Below are 19,951 nucleotides of genomic sequence, written 5' to 3'. Positions count from 1 at the left end.
CACCACCCGAAGGATGGACATATTTGAAACTTGGACCTGGCGGGGGGGAGGCAAGGGCAACATATGCAACCTAAACATTTGTACCCCCATAATATGCTGAAATAAAAAAAAAAATTGAGCGCATTGTAGATTCACATGCCATTGTAAGAAATAACGCAGAGATCCCTTGTATACTTTGCCCAGTTTCCTCTGATGGTAACATTTTGCAAAACTATAGTACCTCTGCCCATTTTTATAAATAAAATTATACTACTTGACTCCATCTGGAGTACACTATGCAGATCAGGTAGGTACACATCAAGAAAGGCACAGGGGTCTAGAGATGGTTTAAATTAGAGGGCCTGAAATGACTTAGGAACAGAGGGGCCACAATAGGTTAAGCAACTACAAATCTAGGTCTCTTCAGTCTGATAATACACAAGTCAGGGGTAAATTAAAAAAATGACTCAAAGCATATTAATTCTATACTACAGACAAATACTAAATATTTAGATTGGCTACGGGCTTAATTTCAAATTCTAGAGTATTAAAACTATGGGGACTTAACATTCAGTCTGGATGGCAAATAGCATAGTGGTGAGAGGTTTAGACTATGGAGTCAGAGTGGGGGAAACCCCCTTCCACCCCATCTCTCTCCTCCCTAACCCCCCACCACTCAGTAGCTGTAGGACCTTCAGCAAGTTACATGAACCCTCCAAGTTTATTCCCTCAGCTTTAATCCAAGAATGATAATGAAAGCTACATCATAAGGCTCTTGTGAAGATAAGAAAATCCATCCAATAATGCCCGGTGCAAGCAGAGAGGACATTGTCAGCTTATGTTGATGTTATTCATTTAAAAGCCTTCCAAGCAGGGTTTCTGAACCTCAACATCATTGACATTTTAGACCAGATAATTCTTCGTTGGGGGAGGAGGTCCTGTGCTTTGTAGGGTATTTAGCAGAATCCCTGGTGTCTACTGAGTAGATGGCAGTAGTGCCCATCCCCCAGTAGGAGCCAGTTGTGTCTCTAGATATTACCAAATATCCCCAAGGGGGACAAAAAAGAAAAATAGATCCCCAATTTAAAACCAGCATTTTAAAGAAACCAACTTAGAATATGAAGTACTACTTTCCACAATAGCAGCGATATTTTTAAAGCAACAGGTAATATACACTGAAAATATAGAAAGATTCAAGAAAGGTTTAGAAATCTCTCTCTTTCTCTCTCTCTCTCTCTCTCCCTCCCTCCCTCTCTCTCTCACTCACTCACACACACACACACACACACACACACACAAGCCCATAATGAATAAAGTTTCTAAAAGACGTGGAAATTCTACGTGCTCCTGAGGTTGAAGTAGATCCCTCTTACTGACTTTCAAAGACTGTCTGGGGCTGCCTTCAGATAGGCTGAAAAACAAAGTTATACGGATAATCAGACCCACCTAGTAGAACACCTGACATACTTTTGATGCTTCTTGTTCTAGAAATCCATTTGTAAACTTCACCTGCAGCAGGAACACCTTTCATGGCACCCCAGAGTGGCACTGTGTTCTAGAAAGTGTTCCTGAACCTCCCTGCACTTCAGAATCACCAGGGGAATTTTTCCAGCATGGAGATTCTCAGACCTCAGCTCTACATTTTAATGTTGCATCTTAAGGTGGGGAACCCAGACATCTGTACATTTAATAAGCACTTCAAGTAATTAAAAACTTCTGGTCAAGTGAACAGTGTCATGAAATATGAGAGAAGGTGAAGTTCTCATTAACTCTGTCCCACCTCAACTTCAATGTTAGGGAGAGGCCTACAGACTATGCAGAATTCTTTATGAGAATAATTTTAGACTGTAAATAGATGTATTACATTAGTGTCTTACCCAAATGGAAAGTTCGATTTGAAAAATCAAGATTTTAGGAAAAAAAATTAATTAGGTACTGCTGTGGAATTATTATCATTTCTAGTAACAGGTCTCCAGTTATCTCTGGTGACGGCTTTTGCTAAAACTCCATCATTCTTAGACAGAGCAAAGGTTACTATGCTTAATCACGTGGAATGTCAAAGCATCCTTCTGCACACTTCAAAAATAACAAATAGTTGAAAAGAAAAATCCTCATTCCATCTACCATTCAACCACATCAGAGTAAATGCTTACTCATGCCATGAAGGAAAACATTTGCTTCCATCATAAGAGGCTATTAATCTAGGTAGAAGGATTTCGAGCCTAAATATTGTATGGGTTTCTGTCTTAGTTCTGGCTGCTGTAACAAAATACCATAGACTGGGTAGCTTTACACAACAGAAATGTATTTCTTACAATTCTGGAGGCTGGAAGTCTAAGATCAGGGTACCAGCATGGTTGGGGTCTGATGAGGGCTCCCTTTCAGGTTGTGGATGGCTGATTTCTCCTTGTATCCTCATATGGCAGAAAGAGAGCGAGCTAGCTCTCCGGACTCTTATAAGGGTGCTAATCCCATTTACAAGGGCTCTGCCCTCATGACTTAATCAACTCCCCAAGGTCCCACCTCCAAATATCATCATATTGGCAATTAGATTTCAATACATGAATGGGGGGGCATAAAGACTCAGTCCATGACAGCTTCCATCTCACATTTGGTTTGCAACCAACAAGTAGGGTGACCAACTGCCCTGGATTACCTGGGGCTGAGGATTTCTCAGCATGTGGGACTTTCAGTTCTAAAAATAGGACAATCCTGGGCAAACCAAGCCAGTTGATTACCCTCTGTATAGCCCCAAGCTGCCTTGCAACCAACATGCTCTCCATCACTTCTCTCTAAGGGTCCTACATCCCTCAAATCCCTTATCCATGTCCCCACCTTACCCACCCCCAGCCTGTGGACTTGGTATATGTGAGCACCTTTCTTCTCCTGAACTATATGGATGGAGTGGACTGGCCCCAGATCCTGAGTTATAAGTCACATGTGGTCTGTGAGCCTCTTCCTGTTGATGAAATTAAGGTAGAGCAGAGTCAGAGAGAATCTGACATTCTCTCTCAATTCAAGAGACACTGACCACTTGACCAGTGGTTCCCAGTGCTTGGGAGTGTTTATGAAATACACAGATTCCAGGACTTCTACCCCAGAGGCCTGAGAATCTCCATGTTGGAATAGCTTCCTGGTAATTATGATGTGTAAGAAGGTTCTGGAACACTATCTAGAACACAGTGCCCCCTCCAGGGATGCCATAAAGTGTATTCTTGGTGCGGATGCAGTTTACAATTGGATTTCCAGAACAGGGTATCTTACTAGGTGGGACTGATCTTTGCAACCCATAAACCCAAGTTAAAGCACAATATCTTATTCTCAAGACATGGAAACTACTATACTTTGTTCAGATCATCATTTCAGATGTAGACTTCAAAAGTTAAACAGCTTTACTTAAGGCATACTCCAATCAAGTCAAAAGTGAGTTTGAAACCTATTTAAGTGCCATCAATTTATATTTATGAATGTTTGCTATTAATGATTAGCATATTATATCCAGATATTACTATAAAAATCACTTGTATTTTGTCCTTGTTATACCAGTCACTGACATCAATAATTACTAATTGAATAGCTATATACATGTAAGGCTCAGGGCTAGATGCTAGACTTTAAGAAAAACTTTTTAAATTACTATAATCTTTTATGGACTATGGCTACCTATTTAATCTTATGCAATCACCTTCTTACCAGGGACTTATATGAAAAAAAAAACAAAAAACTACAGTTTCAAGGTGTTCAAAGATCACTGCAGAAATCCATTGATCTGAGCTTACATTTCTTCACTGTGTGACACATGGATTAGAAAATGTGTGGCCTTCCTATAAAAGCACATCTTGGAAGTGAGTAAGACTAAACCACCCCATAATTTAAATCATGAGAGCATCTTACAAATGCCTATCACTTTCACAATATCCCTGCCAAATGAAGAGACTATTTAGATCCCTGAAAACATCTAGTTTTCTAGATGATTCTAGAGTCAATTCTCTAGACTCTCTTGGAAGGGCTTTAGGACACTTCAGATTCACCTACATTTTAAAAAATCCAGCATCCAACCCACAAGCCTCCTCTGTAAAAAACCTTCTGCCCATTTCTGCCATTTGGCACTTAAAATGGAAGTATTTATGGTTCCTTTGTGTGAACAATCCCACATAAACCTAGTATTTATTTCCATTTCACAAGGACTGCTAATAAGCTTGTTCAAAATCCTGTCTATCCAGAATAAGAAAATGCAAAGCTATTCTTGATCTCTGAGAAAATGAGACATATAAAAGTCATTAAAAAAAGAAAAAATATATCCATATCCAGCTTTTGACAAATATTTTATTAAACACTCTTTGCCAGATACTTGCATAGCTAATCCAAAACATCAGATAATTCAAAAGTTAATTTGTATTTGGCTTGAGACTTCTTTATGTGTTTTGTATGTTGTTTGTTTGCAGGAGGTAGAATATGGGGGTTGGAGGAAGAAAAGGAAGGATGTCTAATAATCTGACTTAAATCCCTAATTGGCTTGACATTGGCTCCTGCCCAATTTTATTTGTATCTCATCCAAACCCAATGGCCAATAGAGCAGGTGAGCTCACTAGATAATAAGGACAGCCAACTGGCCACTAGCATCCATAGTAAAATAATTTACCAATGACAAGCAGGGCTATACTAGGCCTCAGTACCCTTAGTATGGATAGTATTACTTCACAGATCAGTTCGAATATTTAACACAATACCCATAAAATGCTTAGAACAGTGCCTGGATCACAGAAAGTTTTAAATAATAACAGTAGCTACAATTAGTAGCTATTATTAGCCACTACCATTAACAGACATTCTGATAGTGGAAATGACTGATTTGCCTGCTTACACCACGTAGGTATGTTTTACACAGGAGTGTGTTAAGTGTACTATTGCTAATGGTACTGAAATAGATTACCTTTGCAAATCTCTTCCTTCACCTCCTGGAGATTAAGGGCCTCTCATGAAACAAGCTCACCTAAGCCTATGTCTACCATCCATCCAGAAACCAGTCTGCAAACCTCTGACTGGTTAGAAAACACAAGCTTTGCCCACATTTCTACTTATTTCTTTCCTAAGTTTTCCTGGGAGAATTAATCTGCCTCCTGTTTGCTAACCAATCTACCATCCCTGGGATTAAACCTAAAAAACTAACAGAAAACTGAAACCCAAATTTGAGACTTTTTGACAAGGAAATGAATGCAGCATAAATTGAGACAGAGCAAGACATTACAGGATCAGAATGAACTATCAGTGAGGCGCTCACCCCCACTTTGCCTGGATTGCTGGATCATCTCACAAACAGTTAACAGAAGCAGGTAGCAGTGTTGAAACTTCCCCATCCCTCAATAGCTCAAGAATATCATGCATTTCAAGACAGAAGAGATTATCTAGGTCCAGTGATATAAAATAAACATACCACTCATTTGTCACAGGAGACCAAATGGGAAAATGAAGACTAGGAGTTGTGGGGGGTGCTTTCACCTGACTCCTCGTGGCCCCAGCTAGAGGGAAGGTGCTATAGCAAATGCTAATTCCTCCCGCTTCCTCTCAGCTCCCCATGGGCAACTCGGAAGCACCTCTCGGGCCTTCATGTTGCACCAGGCACCATTTCCCCCAGGGTCCCATGTTGAGGCTAAAGCAGCAAGAGGCTGAACTATCTTGAGTGCGAAATTTGGGAGAACCCCAGCCCTGCCTCTTACCTGCAGAATCCGCCCCGTCGGCAGGCACACTCTGGGTTGACACTGGGGCTGAGTCCTTCACTCCATGCACCTGAGCAGCTTCCTCCTGGTTTGTCAAAAATGCAGAGCACAGATCAGATTCGAGGGCTTGGAGCTTCAGCAAGGAATTCTGCCAGCAAAAGCAGAACATCAGGCTAGCTAAGGTAGGTGCCTCACACACGAATGTGAGCCCGCAGCTCCTGCAAGCACCTTCCTCCAGCTCTTGGCAGCAGGAGAGTGGCGGCCACAGCTGCTTCAGGGAAAGAGCTGGTTGTGCTGGAATCATCTATGCATTAGTCCACATGCAGGCTCTGTTTCTGGCTCATTTAAATCCTAACGTATATGGCTAATCTGTGACACATGGGACTGGTGATTTCGTCAGCTAGAGACGCTGCATCTGGAGAACCAATCTAAGAAGGTATCTGCTTCCCGGGTGCTTGAGGTTTTACGCTTTGCAAGTGTTTCATTCATCGTGCTGACATCAGGAGCTGAGGACATCAGGCCCCTCCCAGGCTACCATTCATAAAAGCCAGCGTCCCTCCAAAGCAAGGACTGCAGCAAACCGCAGTGCACAAAGAGTTACTGCTGCAGAGGCCGCCTGGCATCTGGGAGGGGCTCTGAGGCTCTCTTATCCATCTCTGCATGCCAGGGGAGGGTGGGCGTGTGTGTCTTCTAAAGTTACTTCTCTCACATGGGATGGCTGCAGCAGCCTTTTATCAAGAACAGGGTCCAAGGAGATGACCTTGGTCACTTAGCATAACCCAGCCACTGAAGGAGAAGCAATTTATCTTTCATAGCCTTCAGCATAACCTCCCACCACTCCCTTCATTTCTCATTTTAAATTTCTCCCGTGGTTCTTAATAAGAACAAAGTCATACAGACTGACGCACGCATCCTGCCATGATGCAGACGCCAGCAAATTAAATCCCCCAACGAGGTGAAAGTGAGTCAGCCTGCGGCCCTGGCCAGGCCCTGCTCACTCAAAATGAGAAAGCAATGCATCTCAGCTGCTCTTCCATTCGCCTAGCTCAGCAGGGGCAGCCACCAGGAGCAGAGCCATTGGTCCTTTCCTACTCTGACCGTGCAACACACACAGGAATGCACATGCCTACTCACCCCCTACCCTCTGCTCACTCCCATCCCCCACTCCACAGCCCCATCCCCTATTCCTCACCCTCACCCCTTACTCCACACACACACACACACATACACACATTTTCTCTACCTACCACACGTCCCCATCCCCAACAGCCCCCCTACAACCACCCCACCTCATACATACCCATACCCTCACAGCCAGCCCCTAAAACCTCACAACCCACTCCACAAACCCATGCACACCCCTATACCCTATCTACCACACCTCATGTCCAACCCTCATACCCTCGCACCCTGTTACACATACGCCTGACCCCACATAAACACCTACCCAACATCCCCCCACACATCAACCCCTCCTTTCCACATGGTACCAACTCCCCCCACACCCCCTTATCCATTCTGTTGATGTGCACAAGTACGAACCTGCAGCAGTGTTTTAAAAGCTGCTCACTGAGGGATGTCCTCAATCTGTTGTCTCCTAGCCTTTCTGAAGGCAGCAGGTGCCTGGACGGGTTCAGAACCCCTCCTCTGCCATGCTTAGCGATGGGGCAGAATCTGTCACAAACCTCCATGCTCAGGGGCAGCTGCCTGAGACCAGGCCATTATTTATGGCTTCCTCCTCCTTCCTGGGATGTCTTCCCAGCAGCTGAGTATGGAAGCAGGAACCGAGGTTGTTGACAGGAGTTGCAAAAGAAGCAGGGGCACCAAGTTTCTGGAAGGATTATTTAGTAACCAAGCAGGTGGGAGGCAAAAAGAAATGATTTCAGGCAAGCTTCCTACTGGAGGACCTTGAAAATCAGTGACCTCTCCAAAAGAGCAAAACTACTCTGAAGATTAAGAAATAATGCCATGGGAATGTAAGACGGTGCTGCCACTATGGAAAACAGTATGGCGGGTCCCCCCAAATTTAAAAAGAATTACCATATAATCCAGCAATTCCATTGCTGGGTATATAGCCAAGAAAACTGAAAGTAGGGACTTGAACAGGTATTCACACATTCATAGTTATAGCAGCATTACTCACAATAGCCAAGAGATATATTATAGATGTAATTTTGTCTCTCTAAAATACCTATCAAAGCCCTACCTACACCATCAATGTTTCTGTATTTGGAGACAGGGCCTTTAAAGAGGTAATTAAGATTAAACAAGGTCATAAGGGTGGGACCCTAATCCAATAAGACTGGTGTCCTTATAAGACGAAAAAGACGCCAGGGGTGCATGCACAACAGAAGGCCACGTGAGGATGCAATGAGACGACAGTTGTCTGAAAGCCATGGAGAGAGGCCTCAGGAGAAACCAACCCTGCTGGCACCTTGATCTTGGACTTCCAGCCTCCAGAACTCTGAGAAAACAAATTTTTGTTGCTTAAGCCACCCAGTCTGTGGTACTTCGTTACGGAAACCCTAGCTGATTAATATAAGGCGAAAGCAGCCAAATTATCCACTGATGAATGGATAAACAAAACATGGTATATACATAGAATGGAACATATTAATAATTCAGCATTAAAAAGGAAAAAAATTTTGACACATTCTATAACATTCATAAACCTTAAGGACATTATGCCAAGTGAAATAAGCCAGTCACAAAAGGATGAATATTGTATAATTCTACTTATGTAAGGTATTTGGAGTAGTAAAATTCATAAAAACAGAAAGTAGAATAGTGGTTGCCGAGGGTTGGCGGTGGAGGACGGGGGGCTACTGTTTAATGGGTGCAGAGTTTCAAACTGGGAAGATGAAAACGGTTCTGGGGATGGATGGTGGTGATGGTTGCACACCATGGGACTATACTTAATGCCACTGAACTCCACACTTAAAAATGGTTAAAATGGTAAATTTGATATATGTTTTACTATAATTTTTTTTAAAGAATAAAGGGTAAAGTAAAAAGAAAGACTGTTATTCTTTCTTCTTTCTACCCTATCTTTCATTTTTTTTTATTTTAAATTATGGAACCACCAGCCTGTGTACGTGCTGTTGCATACTCTGCAAAGCAGAAGAGGGCACAGCCTGCAGGGTCCCCCAGAAGCAGAGGGATGTCAGCTCTGCTACATACTGTGTCTGACTTTGGCCAAGGATCCTGGCTATTCAGAACCTTAATTTCTTCATCTGTAAAAACAGGCAATAATAACAGTAACAGCAGTACCTGCTCTAAGAGCTGCTATCAGAATTAAGTGAGAGATGGCATGGAAACCACTTTGCAGAGCCCCAGTGCGTGGCAAACATTCAGGGGCTGGACTCTGAGGATATTATGAATATCTCCACAGCCCAGTGGTTGCTGGGCAGAGCTCTGGCCATGTGGCCAGGCTGTACTCCACACTGCTTGTCACCTTGATTCATCACTTTACCTCCTAGGGTCTCATTTCTGCACCCACCTAGTAATACTGACCTCAGGCTAGATGACATCTAAGTCCCCTTCTAATTTTAAAGGAGAAACAAGCACACAAGTGGCTAGACTGAGAATGGGTACACAGAATGTGGCACTGAGTGGCTGTTTGGACCATGTAGAACTGAACCGAGTATTCACGAAACACAGATAAGTAGCAAGGAGTTTCATCGCAGAGGAGTTCATGTTCAGAAGTCTCTGGACTTCCACAGGAAGTAAGGTATCGTGCCCAGACCGAGTTACGGCTAGAAGTATTCACTGGTTGTTCTCAAACATTGTCCTCTGCCACTTTCTCCCTCACTTGTACTCACACTGAACAAGACTCCGAGTGCCAGAGGACATCTATGTGCACGGCTGGCTAGAGGAATGGAGAAGAAAAGAAGTGTTCCATGGAACAGGAGAGAGAAGATGAAAGTCTGCAGAGACAAGATCTCTAAGTAGAAGGGAAAAGCAACTGCTGTAAATAGAGGACAAGAAGGCAGAGTGGAAGGAACTCCACAGACCAGCTGTCCTCAGCTATATCCCTTCCCACCCTGCACTGACCCATTAACTGAGGACAGCCTGCCTTTGGGCACAACAGGACACTCATTAAGTCCTTCTGAACAGAGGGTGGAGACGTGGACACCCCGTGTGGGATAGGTCCGCAAAGGGATACCTCTCCTGATGACCAAGGAACCCAGGACAAGGGGGTGGGCGGGGGGGTGTAACTATGAGTAATCTACACCACTGTCACATACACGTCCTTCCAGTGGATGACAGGAGACAGCCAGCCTGTAAAGCCACTAGAAGTAGGCCTGTGGACAGTTTTCAGTGCACATGCAGGGTCACATCCACTTTGCAGATGGGATGCCACACACGCAGTTCTGAAGCTTGGGCAGTTTTCCATGCACAAAGAGCCACGCTAGGCTCTGAGGCATGAGACTGCTATCAGCCCCTTCCTCATGGGGCTTCCAATCTAGTGGGGAGAGAGCTAATAGCCAAGCAAACAAACCAAACAATAATGACAGTTATTATTGTCACAGGTCTATGGAGTAAAGAAACAGCAAGCCTGGGGAGAGAGTAACCAACCATTTCTCGATTCCATCATGCCTGACTTAGTGACCTTTAATACAGAAACGTGCTTTTCCCTCTAGATAAAAATGAAGGACAATAAATCCCCCAGTGCTGGTGCTACCTCAACCCAGCCTTCTGTTATAGGACTTCCACCCCCGCAACACACGCAGCAAGGGGCCATCCCAGCCCCTGCCAGTGCTTTTCCAGGATGGCATCCAAAGTCTCCTCAAATGGATGTCTAGAATCTGTAGAAAAATTGAGTGAGGGCTAATAGATTCTCTAAAGAACGACAACCTCCTCTGCTTCTCCAACTACCCCATCTGGTTAGGAAAGAAGCCAGAGAGAAGTCCGTGAAACCTAGGTGTGGTTTTCTTTAAAAAGCTAATTTTTCTCTTTTACATAATGGAGAATATGCTACTTGTTTTAGAAAATACTCTACTCATTTTCTCTCCTCTACAATTACCCAGGTCCCACTTTAGTTGGGTTGGAAAAGAGAACACCCACACAGGCTGGATGGTTAAACACTATTTTAGGGTGCCTTTGTCTGCAATTCCCCAGTTACAGAGCAGGGATAGCTCACATTTAGTTTCTATGAAGGGGTTTCGTGCCTCTCTCCCACTCCTTTATCTATCCAAGAACTGCACTAGACTCTCTATGGTGGTATGAAGCAAATCAAATAGGAAATATGCACAAAATTGGGGATACAATTGGGTCTCCAAATATCCCCATTACTACTTACCATCTTCATCCCTGAATTTTCACATTTCCCGAGTATGTGCTCCCTACCCACCCTCCCACACACACACACACACACACACACACGCACGCACGCATGCACACACACACACACACACACACACTACCCTGCCTTCCCATCTGCTGATTCACCTGCCCCTGCTCCCTCCTCCCCAGGCCCCATTCAGCTGTAGCTGCTTCACAGTCAAAATTCCATCAAACTATTCAGCCACTTCTGATTACCTTATCTCAACAGGGCCCACCTAGTTTCTCTCTTAGCATCTTCTTTATTTCCTACCCAACACTCACCAAACATGGAATTTTATTTGTCTACTTGTTTACTGCTCTTTCCAGCCCCATCAGGGCTAGAACCATGCCTCCATTGTGTGCTGCATCCCAGCACTATGTGTAGAACAAGAGCCCATCACTAACAAGAGTGCCATTGTGTATTAGTTTTATTTTTTTCTGGACCCTTTAGCCTGTACTTGAGGGGCCCTTCTGAGTATCCAATTTCAAGATCCCCTCCTTCCCTAGTTCAGAAAAATTAAAGTACTTAGAAATCACTGGGGAGGTTATAAAAGATGTGCATTCCCAGGCAGGGCCTGGGATTTCCAGAGATCCTGATTCAGTTGTTCTCGGGCAAGGTTGTTTCAACCGTGGGAGGTCCAAGGTCCACGCTTGGGGAAATACTGCCCTATTCCCTGGATCCTAGCCCCACTCTAAAGGCTGCCTTGGCTGCCTGCTTAGCCTACCTGTGCCAGGGACAGTAGCTTTTCCCTGAGCCCCAGCCCTCTGACACCTTCACTGCCCTCTTGCCCCTGCCTCCCCTAGAAAGTGGGACCCCCACACCAGGAACATAAAGTATGAAGTGCTCAGAAGCAAGACAGTGTTGCCTCCTCAATTGCTGCCGTTGCTGGATTCTGGGTGTTTTTGCCAAAAGAAGTGAAACTTCTCCCAATGTTGATGGTTACAAGAAAAAGGCGAATTCATCCCTGCCCTAAAGACAGTGGGCTTTTGACTAATCCCTCTAGGGACTGTGCCGATCAAGTCCCAGAGCACTCTGCAACAGGACAAGCTCTGCTCAGCCCACGCCAGCTCTCCTAGGCGAGGCGTGCTCAGCCCTCACGTCCCTGCACTCCCCAGTGGAGGAATTCAGTGGAAAAGAACAAGCTATTCACCTTAAGGAGCCCTCTGTTGACAAAAAGATCCAGGTCCTATTTGGATCCTACTAGCAATTCTTTTTAAACAAGGACAACAATAGCCACCACACACAATAACACAAACCACATTTCCTTTCAGCCGAATGATTTCAACCTGGGGGAAGGAGGAGTCCTTAGTCTTGCCTCATCGTGATATCCTTGTTATGTTCACTTTATTACATGAACAACAAAAACAAGTTGTTTGGGAGAGAATAATAGTTTTATAAATTCACATTTTAAATCAGAACTTTGAGCTTTTCTAGATGATAAGACAGATTTTTCTGAAAACAGAATGTGTCTCAGTTACAAATCATGGAATGAACTTCAGTAGTTTTTCATTGGAGTTGCTAGTACTTAAATTATACAAAAGCACAGGTATTAAGATGGATAAAACCTCCATCTTAATCTAAAAAAAAAAAAAAAACTAATCATTTTTTCCCAGAACACTAATTATATTTCAAGGGCTGAAGTTCAAAGCTAGTCCGGGTTGTAGTCCATATGGTTACTTCTTTGAGGCTATTTTTGTTCCAATTTCTTTTAGCCCTGAAAGATGTTCTGCTTCAAAACTAACCTCAGTGAGATGTGAGTGCAGCAGAGGGGCCCATTCTGTGTCCCTGGGCCACCACCCAACTATGCTGAGCCCACAGGCCCTTCTTTCTCTGATGACATTACCTTAACACCTTCACTTTCTAAAATTCAATGAATATTAGAAATTGGTAACTGTCCACTGGAAATCATAAAATCACATGCCATATAAAATAAATTATATACCTATACCTGTAAAGATGGCAAGTGACACTGGAAAGCATTAGCCATTTCCTCGAATACTAATTTTTATATATCTATTTTTAATTGACACAGAATAACTGCACATATTTATGGGGTACATAGTGAGTTTTGATACATACAATAGTCATCAAATCAGGATAATTAGCATATTCATCATCTCAAACATTTATCATTTGCTTGTGTTGGGAACATTCAAAACCCTCTCTTCCAGCTACTTGAAAATATACAATAAAGTATTGTTGACTATAGTCACCCTGCAGTGCTGTAGATCACTAGAACTTATTCCTCCTACCTAGCTGTAATTTTGTACCCTTTAACCAATCCCTCCCTCCCCACTACCCTTTCCAGCCTCTAGTAACCACTATTCTAGTCTCTATTTCTATGAAATCAACTTCTTTAGCTTCCAAACATGACTGAGAACATGTTGTCTTTCTGTGCCTTATTTCACTTAACACAATGTCCTCCAGGCACATCCATGTTGCCACAAATGGCAGAATTCCCTTCTTTTTATGGCTGCATACTTTTCCAGTGTCTCTATATACTACATTTTCTTTATCCATTCATCTGTTGATAGACACTTAGGTTGTCAAATGCTAACATTTTGTTAGAAAACAAGAAATTCAGCTTTTGCCTTCCTTAAAACTTGAGTTGTTATAGCCTGAGAAAGCCAACAATGTCCTAAAAAGGACAACCGGTGCCAAGGCTAAGAGGGCCGGACTCTAGGATATTCTGTCCAGACTCAACGTGTGTCCCTATACACCTCTTGAAAGTGAGGACAACAAAGTTCATTCTTGTACTGCAGCTGCCCCCCCCACCCCTGTACCAAACCCAGAGCTGGGTACACATTTGCTTCTCAATAAATCCTGCTGAAAGAAAGAATTACTCCTCAGAAAAAAATATCCCAAAGGTCGCAGCTCCCAGGCAAAATTTGGTCTTCAGACCAGCAGTAATATTTTTTAAGTTAGCAGGGGTAGAAAGAGCAGAATATATATATGAAGGCTGCCAATTTTATATTTCTCCAAGTGACGGTATGTGAGAAAACAAACAAAACCCCTCCACGTCATTTCACCACTAAATGAAAGTTTTAAGAACAATTTCTAGAGTTGTTTGTAGACTTAAGCTTTATGAAAAACTCACTACATTCATTGTTCTTATGTGTATCCAATGCTACAAAGCAATGAAAACTACAACACAGGCTGACCCCTGGGAGCCACTGAACACAGTCCCTTCCAGCCTTCCCCAAGAGTAGGGAATTAGTAGCATGAAGAGGAATAAATGAAAGAGTGAACAACAAGAAAAAGGACGGAGACATCATGACAGAGAAAGAGCAAGGACCAACAGGACAAAGCAGCAGTGCAGAGGGGAGACGGGGAGGGCTGGCAGGCTGAAGGCACACCCAGGTGGGTCAGCTAGGCAAGGCCTGCCATGATGTCTCTGTGCAGCCCAGCACCTCTGACGCTTCTGCAAGGCAATTCTCAGACAAGGAAGAATATGGGCAGCTGCTGGCATAGCTTCCACCTTTCCTGCCAACACCACTCTAAGGATTCTCTTGAAGGTGAGGACTATAGACCTGGTTCCCCTGGAAATAAGAAGCCAGGCTGCAGAGTCGCCTCTGAATAACAGGGCAGAATAAGCCAGGCCTGGAAGCAGTTCAGAGTATCTCTGCTGCACATTTCATTCAGCTGGGAATGAGAACTAGAGTCCACACCACGACCACATTGGATACAGGATGTCCTCGTTGACAACAACAACAAAAGTTGGCTAAAATTAAATGAATCATAGGACACTGTTCCAGCTGAGGAAGAAACCTTGGTAGGCGAGCAAGGTGACTTTATCTCAACTCGGAAAACCATACCAGAAAAATGCCAGGTGGCATCCCACAGTGGTCTAGCTGAGAGGAAAATTACGTTGGAGATCATGCTTCCAGAGACCAACAGTATGCAGCCTAGCATCCAATTACCCATTTTCTGAGAAAAGCACTCCCAGATCTGAAATGTAGCCCATGTGTAGCAAATCGGCTTATTCCAAACCCCAAGGTCATAGTGACTGGTTCAGGAATGGGCACATGCCCCAAGCCAGATAAATGAGACTCAAGGATGGGACTTTTTAGAGCTAGAAAGAAGAGTTTCTTATTCCATTGTGTGGCAGGTAGAATCCTAAAGGTGGCCTCCAAGATTCCTATATCCTGGTTATTCAATCAATCGTTAATCTAGATACTACTAAGAAGGGATTTTGCAGATGTAATTAAAGCTTTAAATCAGCTGACCAAAGATACAGAGATTATTTGTGTGGGCCCGACTCAATCAGGTGATCCCTTTAAAATGCAGAGAGTTTCCTCCAGCTGGTAGCAATAGACAACATCAGAGCAAATCAAAGCACAAGAAGAATTTGTTGCTGCTGGCTTGAAGACAGAGGAAGAGGAGGAGGAGGAGGGGTGCAACAGCTAGAAGCTGACAGCCACCCCCAGCTCATAACCAGCAAGGAGGCAGGGACCACAGTCCCGTAACTGCAGAGAACTAAATTCAAGTGTTAATAATCTGAAGGAACTTGGATGTGAACTCTTCTTCAGAGCCCCTAGATAAAAACCTACCCCAGCTGATGCCTTGATTTCAGTTTCATGAGATCATGAGCAGAGAACCCAGCTGAGTCCACCCAAACTTCCAACCTACATAACTATGAGCTAATAAATGGGTGTTGGAAGCCACTAAACTTTTGGTAATTTATTACATAGTAATAGAAAACTAATATACACTGGAATGACTGGCTGTAAGAGTAATGTGTCCCTAGAGAGGGGCTGACCTAAAGATGAAGCCAATATAGGAAAGAAGAACCAAGAGAGAAAGAGATGGCATCTCTCTGGTGAGCTTTTAATCCCTGGATCTAGCCATGCATAGAGCCTATCCTGATCCTAAACTTTCAGCTATATGTCAATAAAATCCTGCTATTATTAAAGTCAGGTCGAATTAACTTTCAGTCGCATGGAAAGAATGAGAGATATCGAAAAAAAACAAATCCTCAGTCAATCCTGAACTAAGATCCAATTCTATAGACTGGGTTTGCATTGGAACGGAAAAGTACAGCTGCCTGTTCTTACAGAAATAAAACCATTCAGCCAGTTCAGGAGTGTCAAAGGCCTAAAGAAGCTTCTTGCTAGACCATTTTCTCAAAATTAAAACAAATTTGAGGAAAAAACACATCTTGAATAAAACAGTAAGTATCATCTTGAAGTCTGATAGGGCTTGCTGCCAAAACACCTGTATGATAAACTATGAATGATAATTAAAAGACAATTAAGTCCTCTCCATGGAGACACACATAGGCATACACACACATGCATACAGAACCAAAGAGAAACACTAGAAATGTGTGGATTGTTCTTCTAACAAAATTAAAGTATTAAAGGATTTTTCCTAGATTTTAAAGAGGAAAATATCTTTAATATGGAGGCTAATGTTGAGCTATTATGACTAGCATAATTCAATAAAAAGTGACAGCAGTACATGAAGAAAAGATTAATTTTTCATATTGATTTCAGTTACATAAATAACCTCTTCCATACCCAGCCAAATAAAAACAGATGTCCTCTTTGTAGAATAAGAACTGCGATGACAGATCCAAGGTTAAACTTTTTGTTATTGATATTAGGTCATTATTGAGCATTTGTGGCATGCTAATGATTTATTACATTTGCTTCTTATCATGTAGACCCTTCCCGAAGAGTCTAGTGGTATTTCTGAGGGTTGCTTCTCCTCCTGGTAGAAACACAGTCAGAACACAGCACAGCATAAGTCCGAATCCAGTCTCACTTTGAGCACCTTCTCTTCCTCTAGCTCTTCACCAATCGGTACGAGTGACGATGCCACACGCAAAGCTGGCGATCTCTCAGTTATTTTGGATAAAGTGAAAAATTAAACTTCAAAGCAGCCTAGAACACACCTCTAGGATGCCCTGTAGGTTTAATTTCCAGCTAAAATGTTTCTACTCTATTCCATAAACTCAAAGAGCACCCAAGTGCTCATAAAAAGAGCAAATACGGTGTCAGAGAACTTGTGTTTGCTTTTTTCAGATACATTAGGTTTTATTAGTTACTGGGTGAAATAGCATAGCCAGTGTGACTGTATTAACTTTCCTCATGAAGAACAGTGTGACTTGAGTTTCTCCACCTTCACAATCCATTTCCTTTTCCTCTCTCCGTCTCACAGAGTCAGGAAGGAGGCAGCAGGGTGAGAAGGATAGATTATCACTATCTTTTAGACTATCGCTGCTTGAGTCTAGCAATTTCTTCTCCCCTACAAAAGACAATGCCATCTTCTTCCATTCCATGCCATGGATATATAGGACACAGTGACTTCTATCTGCATTGGTTCCTTCCTCTCCATCAGTGACCCCTTACATATTCAGTTACTTCAAAGTCCAGGCTGCTAATCATGCTATTATCTGGCCCCATAATTCCTCAAGTGCTTCAATTCCAATGCTACTTCCACTTAACCATGGCTGGCCATCTCAGCAGGTTACCACAAATTTCCAGGATCTCAAACCTTCTGAACATAATCTCCATCCCTCCCATCTCTTCCAATCCCTGCAAATGAACTTATCCCGTTCTCCTTATTATATTAAATTTCTGGGTTCCTCTAGGTTCTTACAATCAATCATCCCACTTAGAGTCCTTCGTGGGAAGCATATGAGGCTGTCTCCAAAGTTTGATTCTGAGGATACCAAACAGTCAGTGTGCCCATCTAGAAATATTCCCCCCAATGACCCACTGAGTCTTAGCTACCTCAAAATCCTCTCCATTAGAACTGTAGAGTTTATTGGTAAGCAAAAGACTGATGCAACATTTGTTCACTTTCCCATTCCAAGATTTAGCGTCTGCTTCTTTGTGCTTGACACATCTCTCTTGGGTAAACCCATTAAGCCCATAACAAGATTTTTGGTTTTTTTTGTTTGTTTGTTTGTTTGTTTTTTCATATTTATAAACTGGCTCCTTAGGCCAGGAGAGGATAAACTGTAGAGTCAGTCCATGCCAGCACAAGACAGTTCCATAGCCAATAAGCCTCAGAGATGAGGGAAATAAGGAATCTATGTAAGGACACCGAAGCTTTTCCTTCAAGGCCAACTGGCTTATGGCTGACCTTACCTCTTTGACCTTGGAATTTCAGGTAAAAAGTGAAATGGAAACAAACTCATATTCACTCAACTGATTTTATCCAAAAGTTAAGTGCAGAATACCTTCAAAGTATCTATCAGATAAGAAAATAAAACTTTTTTCCTCAGCACAAAGGCCATGAGCAGCTTTTGAGGTGACCATGTCCTTTTATGGAATGATGACATAAAAGCTGGATTGCGCAAGTAGAATGGCAGAATGATAAAGAAGGCCCAGAGTGACTCAGAGCTTCAGCCTGCTCCCCGGGATGATTGTACAACTCCAGACACTCAACTAACCATAATTCTTGACTTACAGACAAGATCGGGCACATTCAGGGTGGTATGTCCATCGCTTACGATACTGCGGCCTCTCTCTCATGTCTGACTGATAAATAATTATGCCAAGCACATATGTCACTTTTACAGCACTATTTATTACTCACTCCCCAAACTAGGCCTTCAGATGGCTTGTTGGCCATGAGGAAGCCTTAACCCTGAGTGACTCTGGAGCAACTTGTCTCATTCCATCCCCGAATGGAGCTGATGGCTGAATTCTACAAGCCCTGGGAAACTGGAAATAGGGTAAAATTAATGAATGTTCAAACTGAAAGGCCTCCATACCGTATGATCTTACTTATAAGTGGAATCTGAAAAAGTCAAACTCACAGGAGAATAAAACGGTGGTTACAAAAGGCGGGCAGTGGGGAGGTGGCTGGGGAAGGGAAGACGGTAGTTAACACGTACGAACTTTAGTGAGATAGGAGGAATGAGTTCTGGTGATCTACTGCACAGCACAGTGACTGTAGTTAATAATCATGTATCATATATTTCAAGATTGCTAAAAGAGAGGATTTTAAGTGTTCTCACCACAAAGAAATGATAAATATTTGAGATGATGAATGCACTAATTAGCTGCCTTTAATCATTCCAAAATGTATACACGTATTGAAACATCACATTGTACCCCATAAATATATACAAGTATTATTTATCAATTAAAAACAAAATTAAACTTCAAAATCTGCAAAAAATACCCTCAAAGGGCTCCTGGAGTTAGATCAATTCAAAACCTCCTTCCCTAATTTTACAAATGAAAACTAAAAAAAGTTGCTGTGATGCTCTGTGATATACAGACTAAGAGTTGGAAAAAGTAGTTTGAGGGCCCAGGATGGTGTGTTTTCTCAGGGAAGGAAAAATCCATTAGTTTTTTTTTTTTAATACATCTCTTATTTTCTTAATTGATATTGAAGCGGGAATGGGCTCTATAAGTGTGCAGAGAATGGAAGCAATTGTTTTCCTCATTTTATTTTTCAAGCACCTTTCTGATCTATTGAATGCTTTTCAGTTATATGGACGTGGTGAACTAACTAAAACCAGGTATTAACGTGGACGAGACACTGACAGATCTCAAGTCTAGAATATTTTCCAGTCAGAATTCAAGAGACCCCAACCCGTAAAATTCCCTGATGTCTTACAGAGGCAGAGTCAGACTGCTCAGGTGAATGGTTGTAGGGAGATTTAATCAGTTTTTCAGAGAAAAAAAAAAAAAGAAACTTCCATACCCAGTCCCAGAGACACCAAAAAACATGGGATGGAGGTGCGAGTCCTATCGGGAGACTCAGGATTAAAAACTGGGAGCTCTGGACTTACAGAAGAAAAGTGAGACTGGCAAGAGTCAAGTTTATACTCATGTCAAACGAAAAAGAGAAGTTAGTGAGGTTTTCAACCCACTGGGAAAGTAAGGAAAACACACACACAGACAACACACATAGATATGTTACGCCATGTATCGCCATGCTGGGCAGAGGGGACCTCGGGTCAAGC

At 42.7% G+C, this 19,951-nt stretch overlaps 1 protein-coding gene across 5 annotated transcripts in view; it reads right to left on the bottom strand.

Annotated features, from left to right (window-relative positions):
- The window catches only part of FAM13C (family with sequence similarity 13, member C), a 126,055-nt gene that overhangs the window by 42,781 nt on the left and 63,323 nt on the right, over positions 1–19,951 (bottom strand). For all 5 annotated transcript variants that reach the window (XM_012657586.1, XM_012657573.1, XM_012657597.1 and 2 more), the window contains one exon: positions 5,697–5,781. In XM_012657586.1, coding sequence (XP_012513040.1) covers positions 5,697–5,781 — 85 coding nt within the window. The remainder of the gene's footprint in view (positions 1–5,696; positions 5,782–19,951) is intronic.

The sequence above is a fragment of the Propithecus coquereli genome, unplaced genomic scaffold (assembly GCF_000956105.1).
Source record: "Propithecus coquereli isolate 6110/MARCELLA unplaced genomic scaffold, Pcoq_1.0 Scaffold115, whole genome shotgun sequence".
Taxonomy (NCBI): domain Eukaryota; kingdom Metazoa; phylum Chordata; class Mammalia; order Primates; family Indriidae; genus Propithecus; species Propithecus coquereli.
Note: the sequence above shows the minus strand (reverse complement) of the source record. Positions and strands in the feature narration are given on the sequence as shown.